The sequence below is a fragment of the Anopheles coluzzii genome, chromosome 3, assembly GCF_943734685.1.
Source record: "Anopheles coluzzii chromosome 3, AcolN3, whole genome shotgun sequence".
Lineage (NCBI taxonomy): Eukaryota > Metazoa > Arthropoda > Insecta > Diptera > Culicidae > Anopheles > Anopheles coluzzii.
In genome coordinates, this window is record NC_064671.1 from 77,734,939 (window position 1) to 77,761,227 (window position 26,289).

General features: G+C 42.1%; 1 protein-coding gene across 2 annotated transcripts in view; it reads left to right on the forward strand.

Annotated features, from left to right (window-relative positions):
• LOC120956479 (serine/threonine-protein phosphatase rdgC) overlaps positions 1–26,289 on the forward strand; it is a 53,336-nt gene that overhangs the window by 16,030 nt on the left and 11,017 nt on the right. Inside the window, exons 3-9 of one of the 2 annotated variants that reach the window (XM_040377968.2) lie at positions 16,979–17,106; positions 17,920–18,013; positions 18,989–19,263; positions 19,859–20,212; positions 20,320–20,400; positions 23,873–24,058; positions 24,170–24,422. In XM_040377968.2, the coding sequence (XP_040233902.2) occupies positions 16,979–17,106; positions 17,920–18,013; positions 18,989–19,263; positions 19,859–20,212; positions 20,320–20,400; positions 23,873–24,058; positions 24,170–24,422 (1,371 nt within the window). Of the gene's footprint in view, positions 1–16,978; positions 17,107–17,919; positions 18,014–18,946; positions 19,264–19,858; positions 20,213–20,319; positions 20,401–23,872; positions 24,059–24,169; positions 24,423–26,289 lie in introns of both variants that reach the window. The other variant, XM_040377967.2, reaches the window with a different exon arrangement.

A 26,289-nucleotide genomic window follows, 5' to 3' on the forward strand; every position in this document is an offset into this window, starting at 1 on the left:
GACATTATATTTGAATAATACAGCTGCAACCAAAACTGAAATGTTCAAAGGAAAATTTATCCAGATGAACAGATTTATGTTTTCAGCACTATCTCGTCACGCAGCTAATGGATTTACTGATTACAAAAATGGCGAATCGTTTCAATCCAAACCCGTCCATCCCAAATCGTGAAACAGGAATATTTCCAAAGTATCTACACCAATAATCAATCTTTACCCTTGATGACTATGACCAGTCACAATTTTCACCAAATAACGCCGTACGAAATGTACCTTCTTTTTCGCCAAATATTTAAGCAAATTAATCTTAATTGGAAACTAAATGGTTGCCATCTTCATCCAATAGAAGAAGGTCATTCGTACGAACAAACAAAATTTTGACTCTTTCTACATGGTTTATCACACACAAATCCACATTTTTTGGTATTTCGAGTACCATTCAAGCAGATCATGGTTAAAAATTTATAACAAAAGTAACTTGGAAAATAAATTATCTTATGAGTCTTTATAAAGAATGTCCATGATTCGTCGACGAGTAATTAGTCTTGACATGGGTGTAACAAATTCTTCTCACACAATTCTTGATTTAAATAATTGAGTTACTAAACAAAACGTCAATATGCAGTCAACTCATAGTAAGATGACAGAGTAAGATGAGACTCTAATTATGTACATTATTGTTCTAACAGAGTTAAACATCCATGTTCTAAGACCACAACTAATACATTCCTTGGTTTAGAATCACTGTATGCCATTAAGAGGAAGAGTGATATGTTAAGTTATAGTGCTCTCAGCAGCTCTTGTTGAAGCAAGACCCTTTGGAAAATACTACTCAGACTAGCATGAAATTACTCCGTAGGACAGCACAGCTCACTTACAACAAACAGTCTTCAGGAAAGCGGATAAATAAAAGCAACTTGCTAACGAGTCCATTCGTTACAAGTCACAAACACACACACAAACGCACACTTAATGTCAGTAATGAAACGTCGTCATTGGGAGATTGAAAACTAGTTTGCTGCCCGTTAGACCCGTACGTAATGCCAGCCCGGAAGAGCGTTGCTGGTTTTGTTTTACGATTTCTGGTGTGCAACATAAAACCCCTCACGCAGCAGGAAGAGCAACCAGCAAAGCAGCGCACGGGGCAGCACCATAATAAAACTGTGACATGCTGTAGCATAGGAATCAGGAGAAATCAAGCTGGAACCGATGCAGCCAGCGGTCGGGCAGATGTAGCGCCAGGAAATGTAAATATTCAATGTAATGCTCGTTACGATAGGCTGTGAAGAGGGCCGGTACACCGGGACAGTGGTTGTGTGGCGGGATGGTTAATGTACGCTCGGAAGCTCTGCGACAGATGATGGAATGCGGATTTACGGGCGTTTGTAAAGTGCGCGGAAGTAATTTAATAAAGTACAACGGGCACGGAGCAGCAGATAGCGCAAGCCGTACTTTGTAGTGTAGCAAAACGTTTTGGTCGTTTTGGGTAGAATGCGATGTGTATGCGTGGAATGGTTTTATGCTCGCGCCGTTTGCGAAACCGTACATTTTATTGCATCTCCTGTGCTCGAGATGTAATCAAATTCCAAGCGTCGTGCATTAAAATGTGCGTTGACTTTAGCAGGGAAAAAGAAGGAACAAAGTAGAGAAAAGTCTTCTCCAAGCACGTGTAATTTGCTGCAGCGAAAAAGTTAAATTGAATCACATAAAATGGAGACGAGGCGAGCCGAAATGATGTCAGCCGTGTGCGAAACAATATTCGACCAATCAGTCCTGCTTGCGGACACCGAAAGTGATTTTACTTTACGTGCGAGAAAGAAAGCGAGTAAGAGAGTTAGCAAGAGCGAGAGCAAGTGAGAAAAAGGAAAATGCAATAACTTCTTCCAAGCAAGCCCAACTGCAACGTGACCTTCGGGAAGAAATTTGCTGGTAAAACTGTCTTTTTTCCCTTCGAGGCCTCGAGGCGTGCCGTGCGTCTATCACGTTCCGTGCCAAATTTCGCACCAAAGACACCCGCGGGACGACAAAGTTTTTCGTGTCTTGTGTGTGTGTTTGTTTCAGGCACAGTGACATACAAACACGAAGACAATCTGAAATGGGACTGTATTTGCGTATTTTTTTTGTTCCTCTTTCAAGACTCTCCTCTACGAGTGGTTTTCCTCCGTGGGTGAATATTTATAATATGCTAAAGGCAGAAATAGAGCGATAGTATAAAAAACAGAGCGAAAATCCAAAAAAAACACAATAAGCCATTAACTTTCCGCGTAACTCTGTTTGTTCAGCTTTTGGGGACGGTGCCAAACACGCAAAAAATGAACTCAAACACCCGAATGGAAGAAGTTGGACCAAAATGGAAAATGTTATTATATGCCTGTGTGTGTGTGTGTGTATGTGTGTGTGTGGAAAATTCTCATGGTCAAACGTTCTCTTCCCCTCACCGGGAGTGCAGTTTGCTGACGTCGTCGTACGTCATCGTTGCGTCAGGGAAGGAAAAATGCTGCAGAGCCGGTGGGAACGCACGAAGGCAAGCAAATTATGCTTGGCAAAACATGAAAACAGCATATCCATCATCGCACCCGGCTGTGTAGGAAGTGCGGGACATGTCGGTCAGCTAAAGTGGTCCAACTTTTTTTTGTTGGGCTCAGCTGGTTACACTTACCCATTGACCGATGAGGGTAGAAGCGATACTTTGTTTGTTCGGCCGCCTTTTTTGTTTACCTTCGGGAAGGAAACTCATTTCCACGGCAGTTCACCTTTACGCGATGGGCGCGGGTTCGGGCTGAGTCATCAGGTGCGTGAAGGGTGGGCAGGATTTACGCATCCGGCGAAACGGGAAGGGACAAACATAACGGAGTACACACATACACTCTATGGGCTGGAAGGATATAAATACTTTTTTATGGCCAGAACAGGCAAACTCATCGGCCAATTCGGACGGGGAGGGTAAGGGAGAGAAAAGGGAACAGAAGGCTGCGTATTTTCATTCATAAAAATTTACGCTCATTTGCCGGTAATGCGATGGTTAGGCTGAAGAAAGGTAGGACGTAAAAGCCAAACGGGAAGTGGTTAGAAAGGAAGTCTCCAATAAATAAGTTTTTTTTCTGTTACATTGACATTCTGTGCAAAAACCAGGAATGCTGAAATGGGATCATTCCTACTCGGAACATGTTTACGTCTTGATGGAAAAAATGGAAATGAAGCAGAAACTCGCAGCAGGGACAATCGAGTAAGCGCGGTGGGATTTTGAAACTTGTTCCATCGATCCAACCCTGGAGGATGTTTCCAGCAAGCGGTGTTACACTGCGCGAAATGTATCGTTTGCAAGGAGAACGTCCTGCAAAGGCCTCATCGTCCGCTGAGAAACGATAGTGACTTTTACTGACGGGCAGACGAAGTTGATTCGATGAAAGCCGCTTTCAAAATCATCCGTCCCAGCACGGCGGTTACCATGGGAATCGGCAAATGCCACCCGGTAATTGATTATTCATCTGTCATGTTTTGTGCGGCGGCGTGTCGGACCGGTCGCCCCCCCGGGTCGGGGCAGGATTGGCGGACTTGGAATTTTTATGCAAACAAGAAGCTCAGGATGGGTTTAATCTGCTCGAAAGGGAAGCAACATTTTGAGGCGAGCGAAATTTCGTCCCCGATGTTCCCGGTTCGGCGCAGTCGCCCGGCCCAGACCGTTGCGCGTAGAGCGTAATGTAAAAGTTAAACGAAAATTAATTCAAATTCTACGGCTGATTTCTGATGCGTCCGGCCGGGGCCGGCCTGATTAAGTTCAAACGGCATGGTGTCTTGTTTGTGTTTGTCATAAAAGTCGAACTGCTCAGAGCTCCATATTTGGCCCGCCACTGTTACTGCTGGGTTGGAGCAGGGTTGGTTTTAGGGAGAATGAAATTTTGGTGAAATGTTTGTGGGGGATGGTGAATTGTGTGTTTTTTTTCCAGCGTACTGTACTGCAACGTTGAGAATTTAACGAAATTAAATTGAAAATTTTATTGGCACCCGACTTAATTGTTTAATTAATTTTAGATGAAGTCGTTCACTTGGTGGGTCGAGTTCTAGAAGGTTTTAATTATAGAATTTGATCGGTGGTGCAATTGAACAATGTTACTTTAATTGCTATCATTTATTGCTCAAAATCATTTAGGAGCAAAACGCTTGACTGTGGGAAAGTTAAAAAAATAAAAATAAAAACTCTTAAATTAAAACGCTTAGAATCAATTTCACCCGTTTGTTGTGTCTATAATAGGTGGAGGTTGTTTGCAAAGTTTGATAGAATTTTATTCAGGTTTTAGAAATATCTTTTTTGTTGAAACATATTGTTTTTCAATATTGGGGTCCTTTCCGTTTTAAGCTGGTAGGCTGAAATTTCAGCCTGTCAGCTGTTTGCATTGTATAGCAGTTTTCGAGCAGCTATCTAACTGGGTATAATATACAGGTGGGCTTATCTCAAAGTGTATAAATTTAGAAGGCTGATTTTTATTGCTTCTGTTCCTGAATGAAGATTTTAAGAGTCTTTTGAGTATTCGTCAAGCCTCCAGAAAGCTCGTTTGAGCAAAAGTTTTTACTCGTTCTGTTAAAAAGTGATGCTCAAAATTGGTTATAAAAATGCTATGAGACCACCTGGACTACATACACTTTGATTCTATATTGCATCACCTGATCTCCTTAATGTACCTTGGGATAAATGTAAACAAACCCGTGTTTTCGAGCAGGTACTCGAATGTAATTCTAGCTTTGAGGCTAGAATAATCTAGACTGAAAATTGCAGGCTAGTTCTTTGTGTGGTTTTGTACGGAGTTTACATGATTTCAGCCTCCAACTGTCAAACTCCATACAAAAAACTAACTAGAATCGTGAAGGCCCCCATTATTTTTATCTGATTTAATATTTCAATATATTTGCAATGTTCCACCTGATTTATGAAGTTTGGGCATCCTTGTAGCAATCAGTTATTTTAATTAGTAAATGATTCTTATGGTAATTAAGCTCATTTGGTGCTGTAAGAGTGAGTGTTTTTTAGTCAAAATAAGAAATGGTGTTGTTTATTGATTTGTTTAACTGATTTGTGCAGATTATTTTAATTTGTTTTATTATCTTGCCTCTCTTATTTTTACAATTACACAATTAACAATTGTAACAATAACAATTTTACAATTATCTTCACTCTAAGTGATTGGTATACAATTTCAATTCTGTAAAATGATTGTGTTTTTAAAATGGTATTTGTTCTTCTTAGATTAAAATGGCAGTACTATCCATTATTTGAAGTTAGAATTAGACCATACTTAAGTAGGAAAAGGTATATGACTGTTTTGTGATGGTATTGTATTAATCCTAGGCAGTCTCAACACTGCTAGAAAAATAGGAACCTTAAATGTTGAAAACAATCTTTCCTCGCAACCAAATGGTCTAGAACATTAGAATCTGTGTTGGAAGAACATGCAAGACATAATAAATTTTGTTATGTATTTTTACAACTTTTATAAAATTACGGCTTGACCCATTTATGTCAAATCATCAATATCATTCTATATTAATAGCAATAAATGAAATGTATGGTTTGATATTCACGATCGAAGAGAATCATATGTTACAATCCAAAATGTTACAAATGTTTAGATAATCTTTCACCTACACTCTTTAACGCATTCAAACATGTCCAACACAAGCACCGTTGACAGATCCAATCTTCTGCACGGGTAGTGTCCTACCCCACCGGTCCCAAAAATACGAAACTTGTTAAGTATCGCTCGCTTATGAAATTAAACGCGAAAAGGCGTAGGTAGCTTTCCACAGCATAAGCTGTACCACCCTTCCAAACGTGCCGCTTGACTAATACACTCTTCTTCACCGTTGGCCGTCATTCTAAGCGTAAATGGATTATGTTTTCGAGCCTGTCCATCCCATTAGCCGTTCCGCGAAATCAGCGGCAGGCGAGCGGTCGCCAGGATCGCGCGCGCACAGCACCCTCACTGACACATCCAAAGCGAAAATAAATCAAGTGAAAACTCAATTTCCTCCATCTGTCACAGTGAGTTTGTTTAATTTTCACCACAAACTCCCGAAAGGGGTGAAATGTATGGGCTGGGCCCACTTTTGGCCCACTCTGGGCGAGCTGTGGGTGGGAGGTTTTTTGTTGCAATCAACTCACTTTCCCTCCTTCCCAGGTTCCTTGGAGTTTTTGCTACGCTGGGAAGCATTTTAACGTACGCCGGAACGGAAAGCAACATCTAATAATTATGTCATCGTGTTGGTTTGGTGCAGATTTGGTGGTCATTTTTGCTTTGTCGTTGTTGGTGTTGTGTACGAGAAAAAAATGTTTCACTTTTTGTTTTGCCGGTTACATCATTACAAGTTTCCCGTACCGTCGGGCGGGAATTCAGGAGGAAAACAGCCCCGGGGGTTGAGCTGGAAAGCCACTCGGTGTCATTCCCACGTTTTGGGCGAAACAAAACTGTCGTTTCACAAATTTATGGTTACATAAAACTGCCGACAACTGGGCTAGAAGGGGGAATCGGTTTGGTAGGAGCCGGTTACGGTGCGCTGCGCACACAAACCGGAACCGTTTTGGGCGAAAAGAGTGGGAAATTATCATTCGTTTGTAGGGTTTGCGCCGGCATTTGCTAGCGAAGAACGTGGTATCCGGCGAGCACCGGATGGAAACTTAATTTTCTGTTTAAAGATGAGATCGTTCTTACGCGTATTCGAATGGGTTCAAGCTGTTCTAGGGTAAATGGCAATGCTTGATTGTGTTGTTTGCTAATAGGTTCCTTAGCAAGTAGACGTTACGCTTTAATTTATTTAAAGTATAATATTGGTAGGGAAATTATGTATTAAAAATTTCAAAAACATATTAAATTGTTACACCATTTTTCTAAACATTCACGACGCTAAAAACAGGGCTTAGCAAATGTATGCAGAAGATAACTTCTGTGTGCTTTTAATATTAGTTTGAAAGTTATGCCCGGGGTTATGCTGTTCGTTGGCTGTGTTTTTGTTTCATGTTTTACGCGCTCGAGAAATGAAGGATTCTTCATCATCTGAGCATGGTTCATAAAACGCAAATGCTGTACCCGCACGAAGAAAGCGTAAAAGCTCCAGCCCTGATCCACCATATTGAAGCGCAAGCAAAGCAAACAAAAATCGCTGTACAAAACCCATAAAGTATGTGTGTGTGTGTGTGGTTATCGTTAAGCGAACGTTTCTTATACCACACGGAGTGAAATTTCCACCGTATTCACAACACACACAAACCGAAAGAACTCTTCTTGTGCCAGCTCATCACAGCCTCGATCCGGCGGTCCGGGGGCCGGGGCGTGCGAAATGTAAAGGTAACCTTCTGCATTATATTATCCGCGCAGTTTACGAGGAAATTACCGAGTGCGCTTTCCTGTTGGTTTTCGCCCGCTTGATGGGCACGGGATGGGATATGGTTTAATGGATTATTTCCACATCGATTGAAGGTTTTTCGTTTGGCTGTGGAAGTTGTTTTTTTTTATTTCGGTGTTCAATGCTAGATCTTGAGAGCTTTCTGATGGAAGATGGAATTAAAATTGTAGAATCATGAAGTAGAGATCGAATCTTTGTGCGGGGAATTACATTCACCTCGGTTAATCCGATGGTTGCAAAGCGATTTAAGTGTTGTGGTGTGTTGTGAATGACGATGTAATTTAAGGTGATGTTTTGTAGTTAAAAATATTACAAATCATGTTTGAAATGGTGGATTTTCGGTAAAGAAATAACTACAAGCAATGTGGAATTTTCGCCATACAGCCAAAGCTATAAAGTCTTTTTTGTTGTACAATTCCCTCGTTACTCGCCGAGGGTAAGGAGGCACGGTTGCATCAACAACCAAAATTGCTAAAAATCACGCGACCACCGTTCTGCAGGGGTGATGAAAAAATTCTACAACATCACGCCCAACACGCCCGTCGCGGGCAACGCAGGTTGATCGTTCATTATCTGATTTCATCCGGTTTGGCGCTTTCTGCTCCCGCTGGGCGGCACGGTCAAGCGTGGCTCGATTTCACGGCACACGCTGGGTAGCGATGCGTACCAATTAAGTACAATTTCCTTAACTTCCCTTCCACTTCCCCCAACTTCCACATTCCTTAGCTTTCTTCCCACTACGAGGGTGGGGGTGTGGAGGCAAAGTGTTGCGGCAACCACCGGAATGGGAAATAAATTGATTTTATCGTGTAGCGTGCGTACCCCGTTTTGGGGTATCGGAATAATTGGAATTGGAGCTCGTTTCGTTTTGGTTTAATTTGTGCGAGATTAAATTTGGCTGTTCGCTCTTTTCTTGCACCCGGCTTTTGATGGGTGAAGTATAGCGCGGAGAAGGGAAAGGCAGTGTAGCGTTTGCTGCCGGAAGGAATCGTTCAACAAATCCAATAATGCAATGGCCCGTTCCGATGGAGGTGGCTGATTAACGCGCAGCGGAATAATTTACAGCAGGTGTTTGTTGGTTGTAAACTTTTTCCTCTGTGGTAGGGATGGAGGGGTAACTTTGAAATGTAAGGATTTTGTTGATTTGATTCAATTGATGAGGTTTTTATTTATTTGATTGTTTACGATGTTAGTTGCTTTGTTGGTGTTTTGTATACAACAATTATGGCTTGGGGCATACTACGTGTCATTTGTTTGATTTTATAAATACATTAAAACTATGATAAAAGATATAGAAAGGGATCATAGAAGCGGATTTAAAGTAATTGAAACTGTTAAAGGCTCCAGCTAATGCTGAGAAACTCATATGCGCTCGTTCTATTGATGTTTTCCTACGTATTAGATGTATGTATGTTTACATTTACCTTGCACGTTTTACATTCTTAAATGATAGAATATGAGCTGAACTTTTATTGCTAGATATTGATTGAATAATCGCTGCCATTTTATATCTATTACTTCTAAATTCTATTTATTGCACAGGAGAAAATATTTCGCAAGCGGAATACATCCGGGATCAATTGCAGGATCGAGACAGAATAAATTAAATACAGTTTTACAACTTTAGGAGTGCTTTGTACATAATCTATAACCTGACCAAATGAGTTGCTAAATCATAATCAAGTATATGTGTTTTTGAAAATACGTTTGATGTTTGATGATAGCTATTCTTTAGTTTTTCTGTAGACCAATCCTGAGTATTATGAAAAACCATGCGTCTCCATCGATGCCATAGCTCTCTGTGCATTACAGTAGTTGCCGCTAAATTTTGACTCTAACTCACCTATTTTTGTCTCAAAGGCACCAATTTTTGACAGCGTGTCACAATTTTTGCCTCTAAGTTATGGGGTTTTTACTGTGAGTCAATCGCTTTATTTACAAAATTTAACGTAATGTCTGAAACTGTTCCTGAATTATAGAATTTAAGTGTAGTAGTTAATCATTTCAATGATAAAATTTGAAATAAAACGATTATTATGCCATTTTTTAGAGTTTTAAATGAGTGAAAAAAGTTAACATGTATTCCCAGGCGTAAATAATGACTTTAGAATTCATAAATTTTTATTTTTTACACATAAAATAAATCAAATTAGACGGTTTTTGTAGAGCTTTTGGGATGTCAAATTCCAGTTGTCAAAAATCTGCTCAAATACCTGTAAAAATTATCAGAAATCTTACAAGAGTCAAAAATTGATGACTTTCAGACAAAAATAGGTGCGTTAGAGTCAAACATTGCTGCGCACTGTCAAAAATTACTGTCTTAGAGTTAAAATTTGGTGACAACGACTCTATTTCAGGATTGGGACAAATTACATAAAAAGGCAACGTTTCCTCTTTGTTTGATGGAGTATTTTCTAATTATTCTTATTGGAGTTTTATTTTGTTAAACAAATCATTCAAGAAACAGATAAATGCATGTGTTGAGCAAGTAGTCGAGTACGTTTAAGACAATGTTTATGATTTTTTTTTGAGATTTCTTTCGAAATCTTCTTCTTCTTCTTATTATACTTCTTCTTGAACATGCTATTGTACAACAGATTTATTTGTAAATTTAAAAGTTGAATTTGCTGAAATCTTTCCTGCGCTTTCCTGAATGTATGTCATTCTGAGGATCATTATCTCGATATGCTAGAAAATTGCAGCATTTGATTAGCTATGCAAAACCGCAACTACAAAAAAATCCCACGGGCAATGCGAAAGAGCTGAATGGCGCTTCTAGCAACTCATAGCAACAACAACAAAAAAAAACTCATCAAAATCGCACACAATGCATACGACCCCCGTTCATGGTATTTTTGCACTGCAACGCCATTTGATCGCTGGTTTTGCGCTATCGTCAGGCAGTAAATTAGCATAATCCAAGAATATCGTGTAAATAGAGCGAAGCGTAGTAAGTGAGTAAGACTCCCATGACACGCCAGAAGAACGCATTTCGTCAGCACTTTCCTCCATACTATTATTTGCCTCTGTGTGTTGGTATATTTTTATATTTCTCGTTGAAGTATTTGCTCCACTCTCTGCCTTTTACGGGTGTGTTGAGTGTAAATGGAGAAGTTTTTTTTTTATTTCGCTCTCTATTTCTCTATAGCCTGTCCCGTTACAACCCCCCCCCCCCTTGAAAATGTGGTTTAATAATGTGAGGTGCCAGGGGTGCCTTGCTGAAATTGCTCGCCGGGCCATGCACAATCCTTTGCCGACCCTTTTTTGCTTGGCGGAAACCGATTTATTTCCGGAGAATTGTACGATGTTAAATAGGGAACGAGAGAGAAAGAGACAGAGCGAAAGAGGGTTATCAAGACGAAGCGGCACCATGTATCCATACGCCACGGTAGCATTGTTGGTGTATTATTTGACGTGCTGGATCCCCTCTCCCCTAAGCTGCTTCTTAGAAGCCCGCTGATGACTATCCCCTGGTCAGGCGTGTGCATCGTAATGACCCACTATTAGCATAATTTGGTATTCATCGGTAGTTTAGCAGCATTCTAGGGCAGGGTGGTGTTGATGGCGGGTAAAAACACGCGCACACCCTTGACGCTTTCCGCTTGCCGTCCCGCTTGCTTTGCAAGTGCGGATAGTGTGATGGGCGAGTAGATAATTTAGCGTTGGTGTTTGGTGGTTTTTGCAGAAATTTGCACAGCATAATGTAGCTTGGACGTGGACCGTTTCCCCGTACTGCCTCGTACCGGGCTTAGTGGCAATCGGCTTGGGTGAGTTCGTTTACTTTTAGTGATTACAGCATGCCTAGAATGTGGGCCGATTTGTGGGCCCAGTGCCGGTATGCTGCCCAACCGCACTGGTCATCGATTTCGGGAACCCATCAAACGGGCCACAGATACCCGATTCAGGTTTTGTGGTCAGACAGTGTATGGTCGTTTGGTATGGAACTAAGCGAATGGAAGAGCTTTTGGTTCGATTTTTCATTTTCCTGCTACACGCAGTGCACTGAGGTGTGTATGAGTTTATGTGTGTGTGTGTTTGAAAGAAGAGTCTTTAGTGGTTTACCGTTCACCGTCGAAAATGCGTTGGTATGGCTTCCGGAAAGCTTACCCGATCGGGGCATAAATTAGATTTAATTCGATGCTGTCAGCCGGAGTAGCTTTCGGACCGAAATACTGGTCTTTAAACACAAATGAGCTTTAGCGTGATGGTTGTTTAGGCGTTTTCTGGTTCTACTGTATGTGCTATGAATCAGCCTGAGTATTAACTTTGTTGAGTTAATTTAAAAATTAAATTTTAATCAGAAAAATCCTAATAGTAAGATTCACCATTGGCAAAAATCCTTAATTGTATACAAAACAATGAAATCTTTCAATTCTTACATAGAGCCTATTTCAATTTCATTTATCTAAATGGTTTGCCTAGACTGGCCTTACAAAAGATAACTAATACTAGACTTAAAGCTAACCTAACTAAACTAACATAACTTGATTAAAATAAAATAACTTGACTAAACTCAGAGACACCAACACAGCTTATTTTACTGCTCATTGAATAGGGATTAAAGGATTAGGTAAAGAAAGGTACGGGAAGATTGCGAAAGGGGGTATAAAAGGTAATGCAGGATAGTAAGCTGGAACTCATTTTAAGTAAATCATAATAATTTGGTCAGAAGATCAAATAGTTTTCAACAATAATGATTGAATATATTGATGAATATGTGAATATTTTGACAATACTTGAATATATTGACAGTATTGGAGATGCAAATAAAAATGGTAGCTTTTTGGTAAAGTTTTCACAATTAAAGAAGATTATCAATATTATTTTAAATGATATCAATTGATAATTTGCGTTTAAGAATAGAAAATTGATACTTTTTAAGCATTTTAATTGAATAATAGAAAATAAAACCTCAGAACGTGTACAGCTTTTTCCAGTTAGGGACCTATTGAATGGATGGACTTTTGATGGAAGGAATGTGCACAGGGTATACTGTTGCATGCTGCTTAATGATAATGGAACTTTGATACACCAGCATTTTTATTAATCATTAGTTTGTTAAAAGCGCATAATTACTAATTTATAATATAAACATTAAAATGAACTTTGAACAAGCTAGTTGTTCTTGCAATCTGTCTAGCAAATTCAAGTTTTTTTTCACGAATTATGTGCAGCAAAACCGTTGATGTCATTAAAACCATGAAATGAACAAACAATAACGAGAAAAAAAAGATTTGCTACCTGTTTGCCAAGCACAAAAATCTCTAAAAGTTCAACAAAAACGCAATACCACGCGCAATCAAGCTTTATCTGATAGGTGGGTGCTCCTTAAATGAGCAACACCGTTTCTACTTTCTCTCACCGTTTCCGTTTTCTAATCAACAGAGCAGAGCGGTTTAAAGTTCAACATCAAAAGAAAAGCACACCTAGCGAGTGGGAGCAAAACATAAAAGGTGTCAACGGTTATCTGTGGCAAAAAAAAGATCAACAAACGCTTCAATCACTGTCTGGAGCTAATGAACGACGCCCTAATTAAACCTTGTTGACCTTTTCCGGCACAGTACGGCGTAGACTAGCGTACGGGCGGCAGGGTGATAAATCGATATCTCCGAAGAGCAATTGATTTAATTAAAAACCGTGAACCAACTTTTTCTTATGGAGTACTGTTTCCTTTGTTTCTCGTTCTCCGTCAGGACTTAAAACTTTATTAAGAAGCTATCGTTTGTTGTTCATGTTCGGTTTTGCTGAGTGAAGAGTTGATAAGGAAAATATATTGGCATACCAACACAGTCGCTGCAGTTAGAAGGAAAAAGGATTGACGCAGAGAAGTTGAAAGTGAAATAGAGATCGACAGCGAAAAGAGAAGAAAATCTTTTTCCATTTGTCATTTGAAGGTATGCAGCTTTTCCAAACGTTCATTTTAATCTTTTCTTCATATCACGATTGGTTCGTTCGCGGAAAATCATGTACCTAAGCGCACGAGAGCTTATCGTCTTACCTTTGGGCAAATATCGGAACGCAGTATGACTATCTAATCCGCTTACGTGAACTGTCCCTGTGGTTTGTGATGGCTTGTGGGAGGGTTACAAAAAAGAAATCGGTTTAAATGCTTACCCAGAATCATTCATAAGCGGTTGAATCGATCTCCTGGCGCGCTGGTAACAAATCGCACAGTGTGTGAGATGAAAAGCTTTATAGCTTAGGAGCGTAATCCATGTGTAAGCAATTACTTCATTCTTGTATCAATAGGAGCACATAGCGGGAATTGATTTAATTTGCACCCCTGGAACATAGCTTCGCATGAACAAGCATTGAGTTGATGTATTGTGGGACTATTTTTGGCATCGATATGTGTACTAAGAAAAGCTACTTGCTTACGCGAGGTAGTAGATTGGTGATACTGAAAGTGAACCTAAGGACTATTTATGAAATGAATGTCTTTTTCCTGAATCTACCACAATAAAAGAAGAAAGAAGAAGTTTAATACAAATCTCTTCAAACCAAGCTGGTTAAGCTAAACTCGACAAATGGTGCAGAGCAATCTAAGTTTTATTGAATTTAATTCAAGCTCAACCATTTTTTTTTGCGAATTCCCAACAATCGCTCTAATGAGGACAGTTTGCCAACGAGATTTGGTACGAGAAATAATGGATTAGTTAGTGGCACACTAACAGTGTGATATTCTGAGAAATATTTCAAAAGCTCATCACGCTTAGTCTTTCAAATTTTGTGTGTGTTGTGTGTGTGTGTGCGTACCGGCACGATGGCTGAGCAAAAGTTTATCTGAAGAAAACCTCGGTATGATCATAGATGGGGCTGCTATAATCTCAGTGGACGACGAAGTTACTTGGCAATTTGGTGGTCTTGTCAAACTGAATCCATTTCTCGGAAATGGTATGTACGTGCCATTGGTGAGAACAAAACCGTGCGAACAGAAAACTTTGTGATGGATTCTTAGTTCATCGTGCAGCTCTTAAATCATTTGCATCTGAGCCAATTTTAAAGAACAGGGGTTTTCAATGCCGACGGCGCATCGTTTAAAATACAGAGCAAAGAAGTCGGAAAATAATGTGTTTTACCGTGAAACATTCACAATTAAACTATCCATTTGAAATCTAAAGCAAAATAGGGCTGTCGTAATCTTTAAGCTAATTGAATACGTTTGCAGACAGCTATTGCCCCTTGGTTTAAGCTCAGAAGCGAATTATCAAGTTAAGAACTTATTGTATAATCATTGGAATGTGTATCCTTTTTCTAATGCGTAATTTTCATTATCAATTCTGTTTGATAGAATTGAAAAGAGTCCTATCGTGTGGAACAGTCATCAAGTCTCAGGACCTCACTTAAATTCCCTAGATATAATTTTCACTCCTGACTTACTTACTTAGCCGGCACTTTCACCGCTTTGTGGTCTGCTGCAGGAGTATCCGTAGCCGTTCACGGTCTCGCGCCTTCGTCTACTGCTAGGCTATGCTAAATTACACTAAGAATTATTCTAAAACACAATTGTATGCCTATGTATGTGATAATACGTCTGGATGTGGCACTAAACGTAGCTTTAATTTCCTCCGAGAAAATAACGATACAATGGGACATTACATAAAAATTGTCTCTAAGTTTTTTCAAATAAAAATAAAAATTTAAATTTCATCATGAATCAAACTGTTGCTCAACACCGAATTTTCTATAGAAAACATAGTAGAAACAACCTGGAAAAAGCTGGCGGTGAGACCTTAAACATATGTTACAAACAGTCAACTAAAAAGCTTGAAGTTGACTTTTTTATGAACGAAAACCCCTGTAATACTTAGCCTGATGAATGTCAAAAGCTTCCTCCTTGATTATGGCACTAGAAGTGATGGAAAACTTTGTTGCTGATGGAGTTGGTGCGTGGTTTGTTTTGCTTAAGGAATCGCTTATACAAATTACACATTGGGCAAACAACTCGCAAGACAAAGGCATCTGGTGCTATTTTACCTCTGTAAAGGCAATGCTTCAAAGAAGCAACAACTGCCACAAATGGTGGTGCACATAAAAAAAAACCAAACAAGAATGCTCTGGATAAATTGCCTCCCACCCGGCCGGTCCAGCGTCAGGTATAATTATTTCTACACGCATCAGACAAAATAAATGACACTGCCGCAGCAGCGGTGGCGTGCGCGTCTATAACCGGCACGTGGATCGGTGTGCCGGAGCCATGTTTCTTAGGCGCGCGCGTAGGCTCAATTAATGAGCTTCCCCGAGCGAACGCGAGCGTCAAGTAGGACACGATGGCGATAAAAATAATGATAACGATAATGATGATACCCGTCCACCGTCCTGCCTACCATCGATGCTTGTCGGTAATGGCAATGGGTCGAAAATGGCGCATAGCATGAGAAATGGTCGTGTGTAGCCGGCTGTGGGTGATTCCGTTTCGGGGGCTGCTAAAGATCGCGGATCACACGTGCATCGTGGTGAAGCTGGGCCGGAAGGGTGGGTTGCCTAGTTTGCGGAAATGGATGCTGCCGGTAAGATGTTCGGGGTCGTCCTGTTTAATGAGTTTTTAATTGGAATAAATTTGGCCAGAAGCTCAAAGACAATAAATCGTGTCCCGGTACAAACGCCAACGGACGATGGTTTGGGGGGGCCCAGTGATGATGGTGCGCACCCGGCCCTGTTGCTTGGTGGCGTACGGTTTCGGTGACATAAATTAGAAAATATTTATGTAATCATTTAGAATCTTGTCGGGATGAATTTGCTCCTTCACCATTTGGTTTCGGTTCGGCGTTGATGGAAATGGTCTGTTTATTTTTCATCGGGTTCGTTCCGTCGTGGCAGGGGGCAAAGCAGTGTTCCTAATTTAGACAAATTTCTTGCCCCTAAAAACTTTCCTGCAAACGACGCCGAGTAAGTATCGAACCATGTGACTTTTATTTACAAAAAACCTGCGAATTGAAGTTTATTTGTGTGTGCGATACGTAGATCAATAATTGTGATTCATTTATGCTGGTGCTATCATTAATCAGGATACTTAAAACGGGTCCCGTATCCTTTTGCGTGCGTGCGTGGGGCGGGAGCGTATATCTCTAGAGCAGATAAGAAAGTTAGCAAACTGATAAAAAAGGACACAGCAAGGAAGCGCAGACACTCGACACGGTTCGCCTTGGTGACAGAGGAAAGTTTAATGAATTCAATAAATTATGTCGTGCAGCGCCAAGGGACGGGGAAGGGACAAAAAAGAAAACCCAAGTTTTGGCCCAAGTTTTGGCACGCGTTTTTGCTGTTGAAAATAGAATTCACATTTTTCGGGATGATGTTTTTTTTTCTGTTGCTGCTTAATTTGAGTCAGAAGATTGCTTTGTTACTAACGGGGAAGGATATTTTAAGGAAGGTAAAGCATGTGCACCCAAAGCAAAACAAAAAATTGTCATATTTATTCATCGTTAGTGAAGAAGTTTTGTATCTCGGCGAGTACGAACGCATTAATCCCTATTCGTGCGGTATCTGATGAAACTTTTCTTCTGTGTGTTTTTTTTGGTAATTTGTTTCCATGCTCCGGTTCGGCCAATTCGTTCAACGAACGTGGTGTAACGTGGTGCAGCAATGAAGGCGGCCATTCTTATACAGCGCTGGTATCGGCGGTTTCTAGCCCGGATCGAGATTCGGCGGCGTTACACGTGGACCATCTTCCAGAGTATCGAATATGCGGGCGAACAGGACCAAGTACGGGTGAGTAGAGTGGAATAAGTGTTGGAGAAATGTACCGAACTACACCTGTTTACATTTGGTAGGGCTGGAGCCTTGTTTTAGTGCTGTATTTCACCTTTTGGGATAGTTTTAGATAGATAGTTAATAAATATAATAACAGTGAAGAAACATTAAAAGTGAAGTGACTGTGCGAAGCTGATACAAAATAATAATATCTAGATATAATGTTAAATTCGCCCTGAAATGGTATTATACTGTCTTGTTGTTTTATTCACATTAAATAACTATTTGCATGGTGCACACCTTAACAACGCAGTTGAAAATTGTACCGTATACATGGTGTGGTTCATAGGTAATTTTGATCAAACGATCCACCAGGCACGCTCGCTGCACTCGTACGAATATTGAAATTGGCTGCACTTGAGTACGGTTTTTAGCTGAGTGGATCAAATATTTACTCACCGACAGCGCTGCAACCAGCGCCGCATGCATCGAAGCCACGAGAACGAGGCGCTATATTGATTTTGAATTAAGACTCACTTCACTAAGCGCCACGTTCCGGCGGGCACACTGTGTAACCACTGCTGCACGTATCGTTTCACCGCTGGAACGTGCATGCTTCGCTGGCAGCCTAGCTGCCAATCGCTCTCCATTCCGGGGTGGATAAACTGTGGCAATGTGCAATGTGTAGCCACAGCGCGAAGCATTGATCGTGGCGATAATTAATCAATAATTGCAACGATGGTGTTGAGTTTCCCGTAGTCCGTAGTGTGTTTGGCAGGTGGCGATGTAGAGTTTCAGTAATAATATTGGCTGTACTCTTTCTACTTTCAGCTGTACAACTTTTTCAACGCACTACTTACGCACATTCCAGAGACCGCCGGACGTCCGCTGGACTCGCAAAACACATCCCGCTCGTCGTCCGCAGGTAATCCCGGCGTGCATTCTTGATCCCGTGTGCTGCTCCACCGTGTGAGAAAGAGATTTTTCTGTTTTTGTTTGAAATGCTTGAAAAAAGAAACGCTCGCTGGCACGGTTTTATGACGAAAACTATCTTACTGCAAGCATAAACGAGGACTAGGACGCCCGAAAAAAAAACACCAGCAAGAAGCGATTTCAGCAAAAAACACAGCAACGCTCAGCCTAGCAACAAAGCATAAAAGCAAAATCACCAAAATCTCATCCACGAGTCAATAATATTAAAAAAAAAACAAACGATCATTTGTTCGCAATCCTCATAAAACCTGACATTTTGTTTGGTCTGGTGTTATTTTTATTCTTTTTCTCTTTCTCTCTCTCTTTCTCTCTCACTCTCTTTCTCACCTTTTTAACTGTCTCTCTCTTTCTTACTGGATTGATGCTTTCACTTTGATCTACTTTTGTGTCTCTTTCTGATATTTTCACCATTTACTTACACATTTGTTAATGCTTTAATAATCCATTTAAAATCTTAAAAAAATACTCTTTTGGTTTGGTGGTTACACCTGCCTTTCCAATCACCCATTGGCTGCACCTTCTCTTGATCCCCGGTTGTATTCTTTCTCTCTCTCTATTTCTCTCTCGTTCTCTTTGGTTTGAATAATCTTTGTTGATCATTCAAATTACATGCTAACAAACTACTGTCCCATCCTGCAATTGGCTGGCAAAATCATACTTCATCGCCATAACCATTGGTGCCTAACCTCCCCTGAACTTCACCTCAATTAAACCGTCCATAACAAACCTTCCGGCTTCCACTGGCTATCGGCAACACGGTTACAATGAACACAATCACATATCTATATCTGCGCGCACACACACACACACACGTACACCGACACAAAACCTCACCCATCACCCTCACCACCACGAACACCAACAGAGGCACTGAATATGAAATTTTCCGACGAATCGGACGATCTAGCCGACGAGGGTATTACCGGACCGGAGCGTGGCTACCAAGGGCCAGATATCAAGTTCCCGCTCGACAAGAAGGAGCTCGAGGTGATCATCGATCTGTTCCGGAAGAAGAAAAACCGCCTGCACGCGAAGTACGTGGCGGGGATACTGCGGGAAGCGACGTCGAAGCTGAAACGGTTGCCAAATTTAAACCAGGCGTCGACCGCCATCTCCAAACAGGTGACGATCTGTGGTGATCTGCACGGGAAGCTGGACGATCTGCTGGTCGTGTTTCATAAGGTGAGATGAGTTGGGGTATCGAAGTTGGCTCTGGATCACAGGAAGATAGTTTATTTGTTTATTGAGTGTAGGATATATTTGGTGCCGTGACCAGGATAAAAACGGGGGAGATTATGTCAAAACCCAATTATGTTCAATATCTGTTATTGAAGGATGCTTATTTATAAGTACGTGTCAGATAACAGACGATGCATAAAATTCAGATAGGGAATTGAGAAGGGAATCATAAGGAAGAAGATTCGTTATCTCGGTAACTCAACGAGCAAAAACACAGAAAATGTAATTTATTCCATGTATGAAATGTTGTCTGCACATTGCTGTACCGTTCAATTTCCCATGCTCAATGTAAACAACGTCTCGCCTCGATGCACCCAGAATCGATCCCAAGTGTCACAAGCAGAAAGGCAACTACGGTGCCCGTAGAAAAGTTTTCCCCGAATAAATTTGCTTCAGAATTGCATTATTGCATATTTGGGGAGCCCGTGTGTACAACGGTTGAGTTGAGATTGAGTAGAAAATCGAAACGAAGCTCCAAAGGAATCCTCTTACATCGTCAACTCATACCAGCCCTTTTCATCTGTGCCGCTTTTTCCAGAACGGACTGCCATCGCCGGAGAACCCGTACGTGTTCAATGGGGACTTCGTGGACCGGGGTAAGAAAGGGCTGGAGGTGCTGCTGCTGCTGCTCTGCACGTTTCTGGTGTTTCCGGGCGGCGTGTTTCTCAACCGGGGCAACCACGAGGACACGGTCATGAACGCTCGGTACGGCTTCATCCGGGAGGTGCACCAGAAGTACAAACACAACGCCGAAAGACTGCTGAAGCTCATCGACGAGGTGTACCGGTGGCTTCCGTTAGGGACGATAGTGAACAACCGTGTGCTGGTCGTGCACGGCGGCATTTCCGACTCGACCGATCTCGATCTCATCCGCAGCCTGGACCGTGGAAAGGTGAGCTGGTGGTGTGCTGCATGTTTGACCATCATTCAAACCAATTCCCGTTTCATTCTATCTTTCCCAACCCCGCTCACGATGGACATCCCGATGCATATCAATAGTATATATCACTATTGCGGCCACCCATCACCGAAAGTACCGCCCCGGGCGCTGAAATCATCGATAAGGTGGAATGGAAACAGGTAATTGATTATCGCAATAATAGCCACTGTCGGCCTGGGGAAGCAATATCAGCCTATCATCGTTTGATTCGTTTTAACCTTCGGTTTGGGGGACGGATGGTTTGGTTAGGGTCATCAACGGGCAGGTCAGGGTAACCGTTTTGACTTACTGCCTTTAATCGAGTATAGATTGATTTGACAGCTACTTTGGCACATTGTCCACCGTTATCTTGCTAATGTGATATTGATTAGGTCTTTGGCTTGGGGCAACTCTGGACAATTCTGGAACATTGACAAAACAATCTGGGAGGGAGTTAACAACATGCTTTGAAGCACGATTTACATGTGTTAAACAGAAATTGAGATACATTTGCATAGAGTATATCTAACGACGCTGCCTGGAAATTGTTTGCGAATTCTCGATGTGGAAGGTGTCTGCTTCTAGAATTACGTCTAATTTTGTTATCGCATGGGTGATACATTCCCCAAGCGCGTTTATTTCATCACAGCACAACCTCCGTTCGTTATGTGTGTTAAATTACCAAAACCACCCATGATCTTTCGTTGGGTTACAAACTTTTCATCACACCCCGGACATGGTTGCAGGATCGTAAATCCCTACTAACCTCACGGATTAGACACGATCAGGAGCCACGAAAAGCATGGAGCGTGTAGGGAAAGTTTTAATTGTGTACCAGCAGCCTTCGGGGAGCAGCCTATTTGCAGTGAGATTAGGTTGGGTATCCGTTCCCGTGGCAATTGAGTGCCATGCTCCTGGCAATGCCGCTTGGTAGGCAAAAGTTATCCAATGTAAATTTCGACACCCGTCCGCGTACGACAGAGGGAGCCAGTTTAAGTTATGCAAAGGTCCAAATTAATTTCCTCGGCTAAGCGGTTATGCGATTCAATTGATTGTTGGTACTGAACATTCGTGGTAACCCGCACGAGGATGACATTTACCCTGATGGAAAGAGCCACAGTAAGCTTTAGATTAGATTATCAATGTTCCTGGGGGACTTTAGTTGGAGAGTTTAATTTGTTAAACTTGTTAGTAATAGAGCAATAAATGGGATGGGAAAAGTTAAACTAGCTGGTGAATGTGTAGTAGTTTCTATTCGCAAAGAAAAATAGGTGCAATGGTAGTAACACGGATAAACGATGTAGTTAATAAGATATGTAAAATGAACCTGATTGTTTGAAAGAAGCTCTCTAATTCAATTACTAATTGGTACAGGTAAATAGGGATTTTCGGATTTTAGGGATCACAATCAATAGCTGATTAAGTTGTCATAAGCTGTAAAGCTTAGGCGGCGCTCTAGCAGCAATCGAACACGACATCCGACACGAACAAACCCATATACAGGGTTTTATAAGTCAGAATAGAATGTCAGCAAAACAATTTCAGAAGCTCAAGATTCACTTTAGCTGTCAAACGTTGTTGTTTCACCGCACCGATGCTATTTTCAATAGCGCAATTTGATTTTTAAATCGCTCAAGTTGTTTTTTTAGAAGCCTTTCGCATCGTTTTGCAAATTCAAACACTCATTTTTAGATTATATGATTGAAATCAATGCTTTTATTCATTTAAGCATTATATTTATGAAACATTACGTATTTATGGTAAAAATGGCGATTTTCTGTGCAAAAAGACATACGCCTGTACAAAGACTGTACATGTTTACATACGCAAGTGCTCGTAGCTTTTTGCACAGAAACACTCATTTTTTACAATAAATACGTAATGTTTCATAAATATAACGCTAGAAATGCACTAAATAATTGATTTGTATACAAATAATCTCAAAATTCGTGTTTGAATTTGCAAAACAATGCAAAAGGCCTCTAAAAAAACAACTTGAGCGATTTAAAAATCAAATTGCGCTATTGAAAATAGCATCGGTGCGGTGAAACAACAACTTTTGACAGCTAAACTGCATCTTGAGCTTCTGAAATTGTTTTGCTGACATTCGATTCTGACTTGTAAAACCCTGTAATTATATGGAGGTGCACTGTCAGACACAAACAAACAAACAAGACAAACATGTCAAATCCCATACATTTTTCATGTTCGATGTCGTGTTCGATTGGTGCTAGAGCGCCGGGTTAGTTTGAAAGCTTTCGAAACATTTACAGGGTTTTCCATGAGTTCTCATAGTTGTGGAACACTTCCTAGACTCTTTTTTATGCGAAGTGAACTTCATATGATGGAAATTTGACTATATGGCATCCTTTTTGAACAGGCTCCTTGAAAATTCCTATTGGATTTGTCGAACAAGGGTGCTATAGATTCCAACTCACATTAGATTAAGTTCATTTCAAGTAAGAAGGAGGCAACAAAGTGTCCCACAGCTATGAGAACCCCTGGAAAACCCAGTATCTAACATAAGCGTATAAGTTGCGATAGACAAACGATCCAATCACTTCGGAGAAGCTCAATCACAAGTAGCATGCCACAACATTTTTTTACGGGAATATAAACCAATCCCTGCTAAATGCACCGTGAAACGCGGTCATTGGCATTAGTTGAGGCGCAAAATTAATAACACAGTCACACAATCCGGCACTTTTCCATTTGTTTCCATTAAAAACAAAACCCCACCATTACGATGTGTGAAATGGGGAAAGCATGTTCTGCACAATTACACTTACACACACATACACATACAGTTGGTGCACCGTTTGGCGAACTGGAACTGCGGACACACAGAACAGAACAAATAGACCGAACGGTGTCCGCCAAAGGGACAAGCGAACCCACGTTAGTCCAGCGTGTTGATAACCGGCTACTTTATTGTAGGTGTCAGGGAAATGCACTTTGCTCCCGGGTGTGTCATCCCGGGCGTGTGTGAGGAGGTTAAACGAGCCCGAGCTCCCGGAAGCGGAAGCACAAAAATGGTGTACAATGCAAACAACCATTTGCTCTTTGCCCCGTCTGTTTGTCGTGCAGTTTTTGCAGTTGTGTGCTTTTGTGCAGTGTGTTGCATTACAAAACCCCCAGGTCGGAGTCTTTTGTCGTTGGTCGCAATCATGGCCGTGGTTACTGTGTTACGATACATGCAAGTATGCATGCATAACCAGAAAGTGCAGGATGATGAGTGGGCATGTTTGTGTCGAGGTTCCATTAGCCGTTGCGTTTGGAGACTTTCCCGATGCAGTGCGACGTCTACCGGCAGCTTCCCGCTGATGCTGGCGTTATTTGCATATTTATTGCAACGTCTACCCACATACGCACACACACGTTTGATGATGTGCAAACTCCGTTCACTCGCTTTATCCTTTTCCTGTGGGCAATCTAGCAAACCCCCGGTATGCCCGTTACGGTCGATTTAATCAACTCACTTGGCGGGCGGTGAAAGGAAGGCAAAACATCTTGATTATGATTGTGCAATGGAACGTACCGTGCTGCGTGCGAATGGTTTTATCGCACTATTTTACCGCTTTACCGCACTGCGTTTTGTTTTGAAAAAAAGCGTTTCATCTTTCACCCTGCAAGGTGTTCGACATACTGTGGAGCGACCCGCAGCACACCGAGGGCTGCCGGCCGAACTCGTTGCGCGGAGCGGGCACCTACTTCGGACCGGACGTCACTAGCAAGTTCCTACAGCGCTACAAGCTCCAGTATCTCGTCCGCTCGCACGAATGCAAACCGGACGGGCATGAGATAATGCATGGTGGCAAGGTAAGGTACCGTGCGGCGCGGTACATCGGAAATCTGAAGTGTCTGAAGGTTTGTTGATTGATTTTCCTCGCTCTCTTTCTCTCTCTCTCTGTCTCTGTTTCGCCATCACAGGTCATTACTATCTTCTCCGCATCGAACTACTACGAGATTGGCTCGAACAAGGGTGCCTATCTGAAGCTGGATCCGCAGCTGGACACGCACTTCGTGATGTACACGGCGGCCGCCTCCAAAACGCGCAAGCTCACGTTCCGCCAGCGGGTGGGGCTGGTGGAAAGCTCGGCCCTGCGGGAGCTGGCAGCGAAGCTGCGCGAGCGGCGGATAGAGCTGGAGCGGGAGTTCAAGTCGCGCGATCCGGAAAACAAGGGTAAGTAGGGGAGTGTTGGCCAGTAGGAGACTCGGCCGTAATCAGTGCAATCAGCGACATAAGGCTGGGAAGGTCGGGAAGAAACGAGATAGGGGAGAATTCAGCCAAGGTGGAACGGATATGGCTGAGCTGTGTGAGCCTGTCAGTGTCAGCGGTGCCGGGGCATTATCGTGTAAAGCCACAAGTTTATGGCAGCTATTGGATGGGTTCGAGATTCACATTCTCGTCACGGTGGTTAGTACCGCTCGGACGAAGGAACAAAAAGTAGTACAACGTATATTTACGAGACTTATCTCATCTCAGGGCGTTCGTCGTTTTGTTCGACCGATAGTGTCCAAACAGGACCAGATCCCAACGAGCTCGGGCTGGCCCTTTTTGTTCGTGGACTGTGATATCTTTCCGTGCTTTGTGTTTGTGTGGCTGTGTGTGTTACAGAGAGAGAGAAAGAGAGTCATCGCACAAAAACAGCAAGCAAGACTCTCCAGTCGTCCGAATGTCCCGGTACATCCAATGAAGAAGAAAAGATTACCTAAACGGCAGGACGTGACATGTTGAGGACAGGATTGAAAAGATTTATCGCACCAAGGGTTTTTCCCGTCGCTTCGGCAATGTGATAGTTTAGTAGTTTTGTTCTTGTGTGTGTGTGTTACATCGAACAAAAACTTGAAGCATTCCGACTCCCCGTAGAGTTACTTGCCTCTTCCCTGGAGGGATTGGTTCGGAGCTGTCGCGCGGACGGGCAACGGGTATCTCAAAATTGATGACTTCAAGACTCAAGGAGAGAGAATGGGACGAAACAGGAAGAGGAAAAAGGCGTGCGGAATTTATGATTGCCAATAAAATGTCATTTTCAACCATCTTGAAGCGAATTGGAGTTGGAAAGCTTCCTGGGCTGCAGATTCCATGGTCAGAAAACGGTACCAAAGATGCGTAATTCGTCATTCGGTTGAAGAAAAAGGTTCTGTTCGGTAGGTCGACAAAATACCTCCAGCCGGATTCTGTGTTCGTGTAAATCCCGCTGCTCCCGGTGAAATGAATAATGTGGATGAGAAAATAAAACATAATCCCTCTCCCGATGGCTGCGACGGCTCGGAGGGTCATTGGACACCCGGCTGGACGTTGTCGTAATCTACACCTGACCGGGTTTTGGGGGGCAGGAGGAGGGGGAGGGGTGGGTTTCTTGTTTGGAACTTACTGCAGAAGCAGCGTAGTGTAGTGTAGCAAGAAATAAACAAACAACGGTCCCGAAAATACGCATTCCTTCCTTGCGACACCATCTCCCGCTCTTGGGGTTGTCCGCTGTCCGGGGGTTTCTGCTTAATTCGGCAGAAATTTTATGACTTTCGCCGGAAATTGCTAGACCAGCGACATTGGAAGGTTTGCAACCAGCTTCGTGGTGGTGTCCCGTTGGGAACACACAACACCATGGGAAGGGCATTTTGAACCTTTTTTTTCCTCTCCACAGAACCATTATTAACTTTTTTGCGCTCTTTAGCAGCTTTATTTTGTTGCGGACGGAAGGCGCACAAGTACAAACAGTTAGTAAGTCCAGTTACCCGTCCACTCGTTCGTTCCTCGTTTGTCAGGGTTTTTTTTTCTTCCATCGGCGACAATGTATTACCGTAGAATGTGAACCGTACTGGGAGCTGGGAGAGATCATAAAATTTCCATCACCGTCGAAGACTAGAACCTTGGTAGTCACCGAGTGAGTGGGTCTTTCTTGCTGCTTGCAAACCCCTCCCGGAGGAGATGTGAAGGGAAGCCTTGATACTCGTCCCATGAAGAAGCCAACCACGACCGGCGAAACACCCTCATTGCTAAATCATTTCCCGTGGTTCTTGTTCTCGTGCGTAGAAGCGGCGGAAAA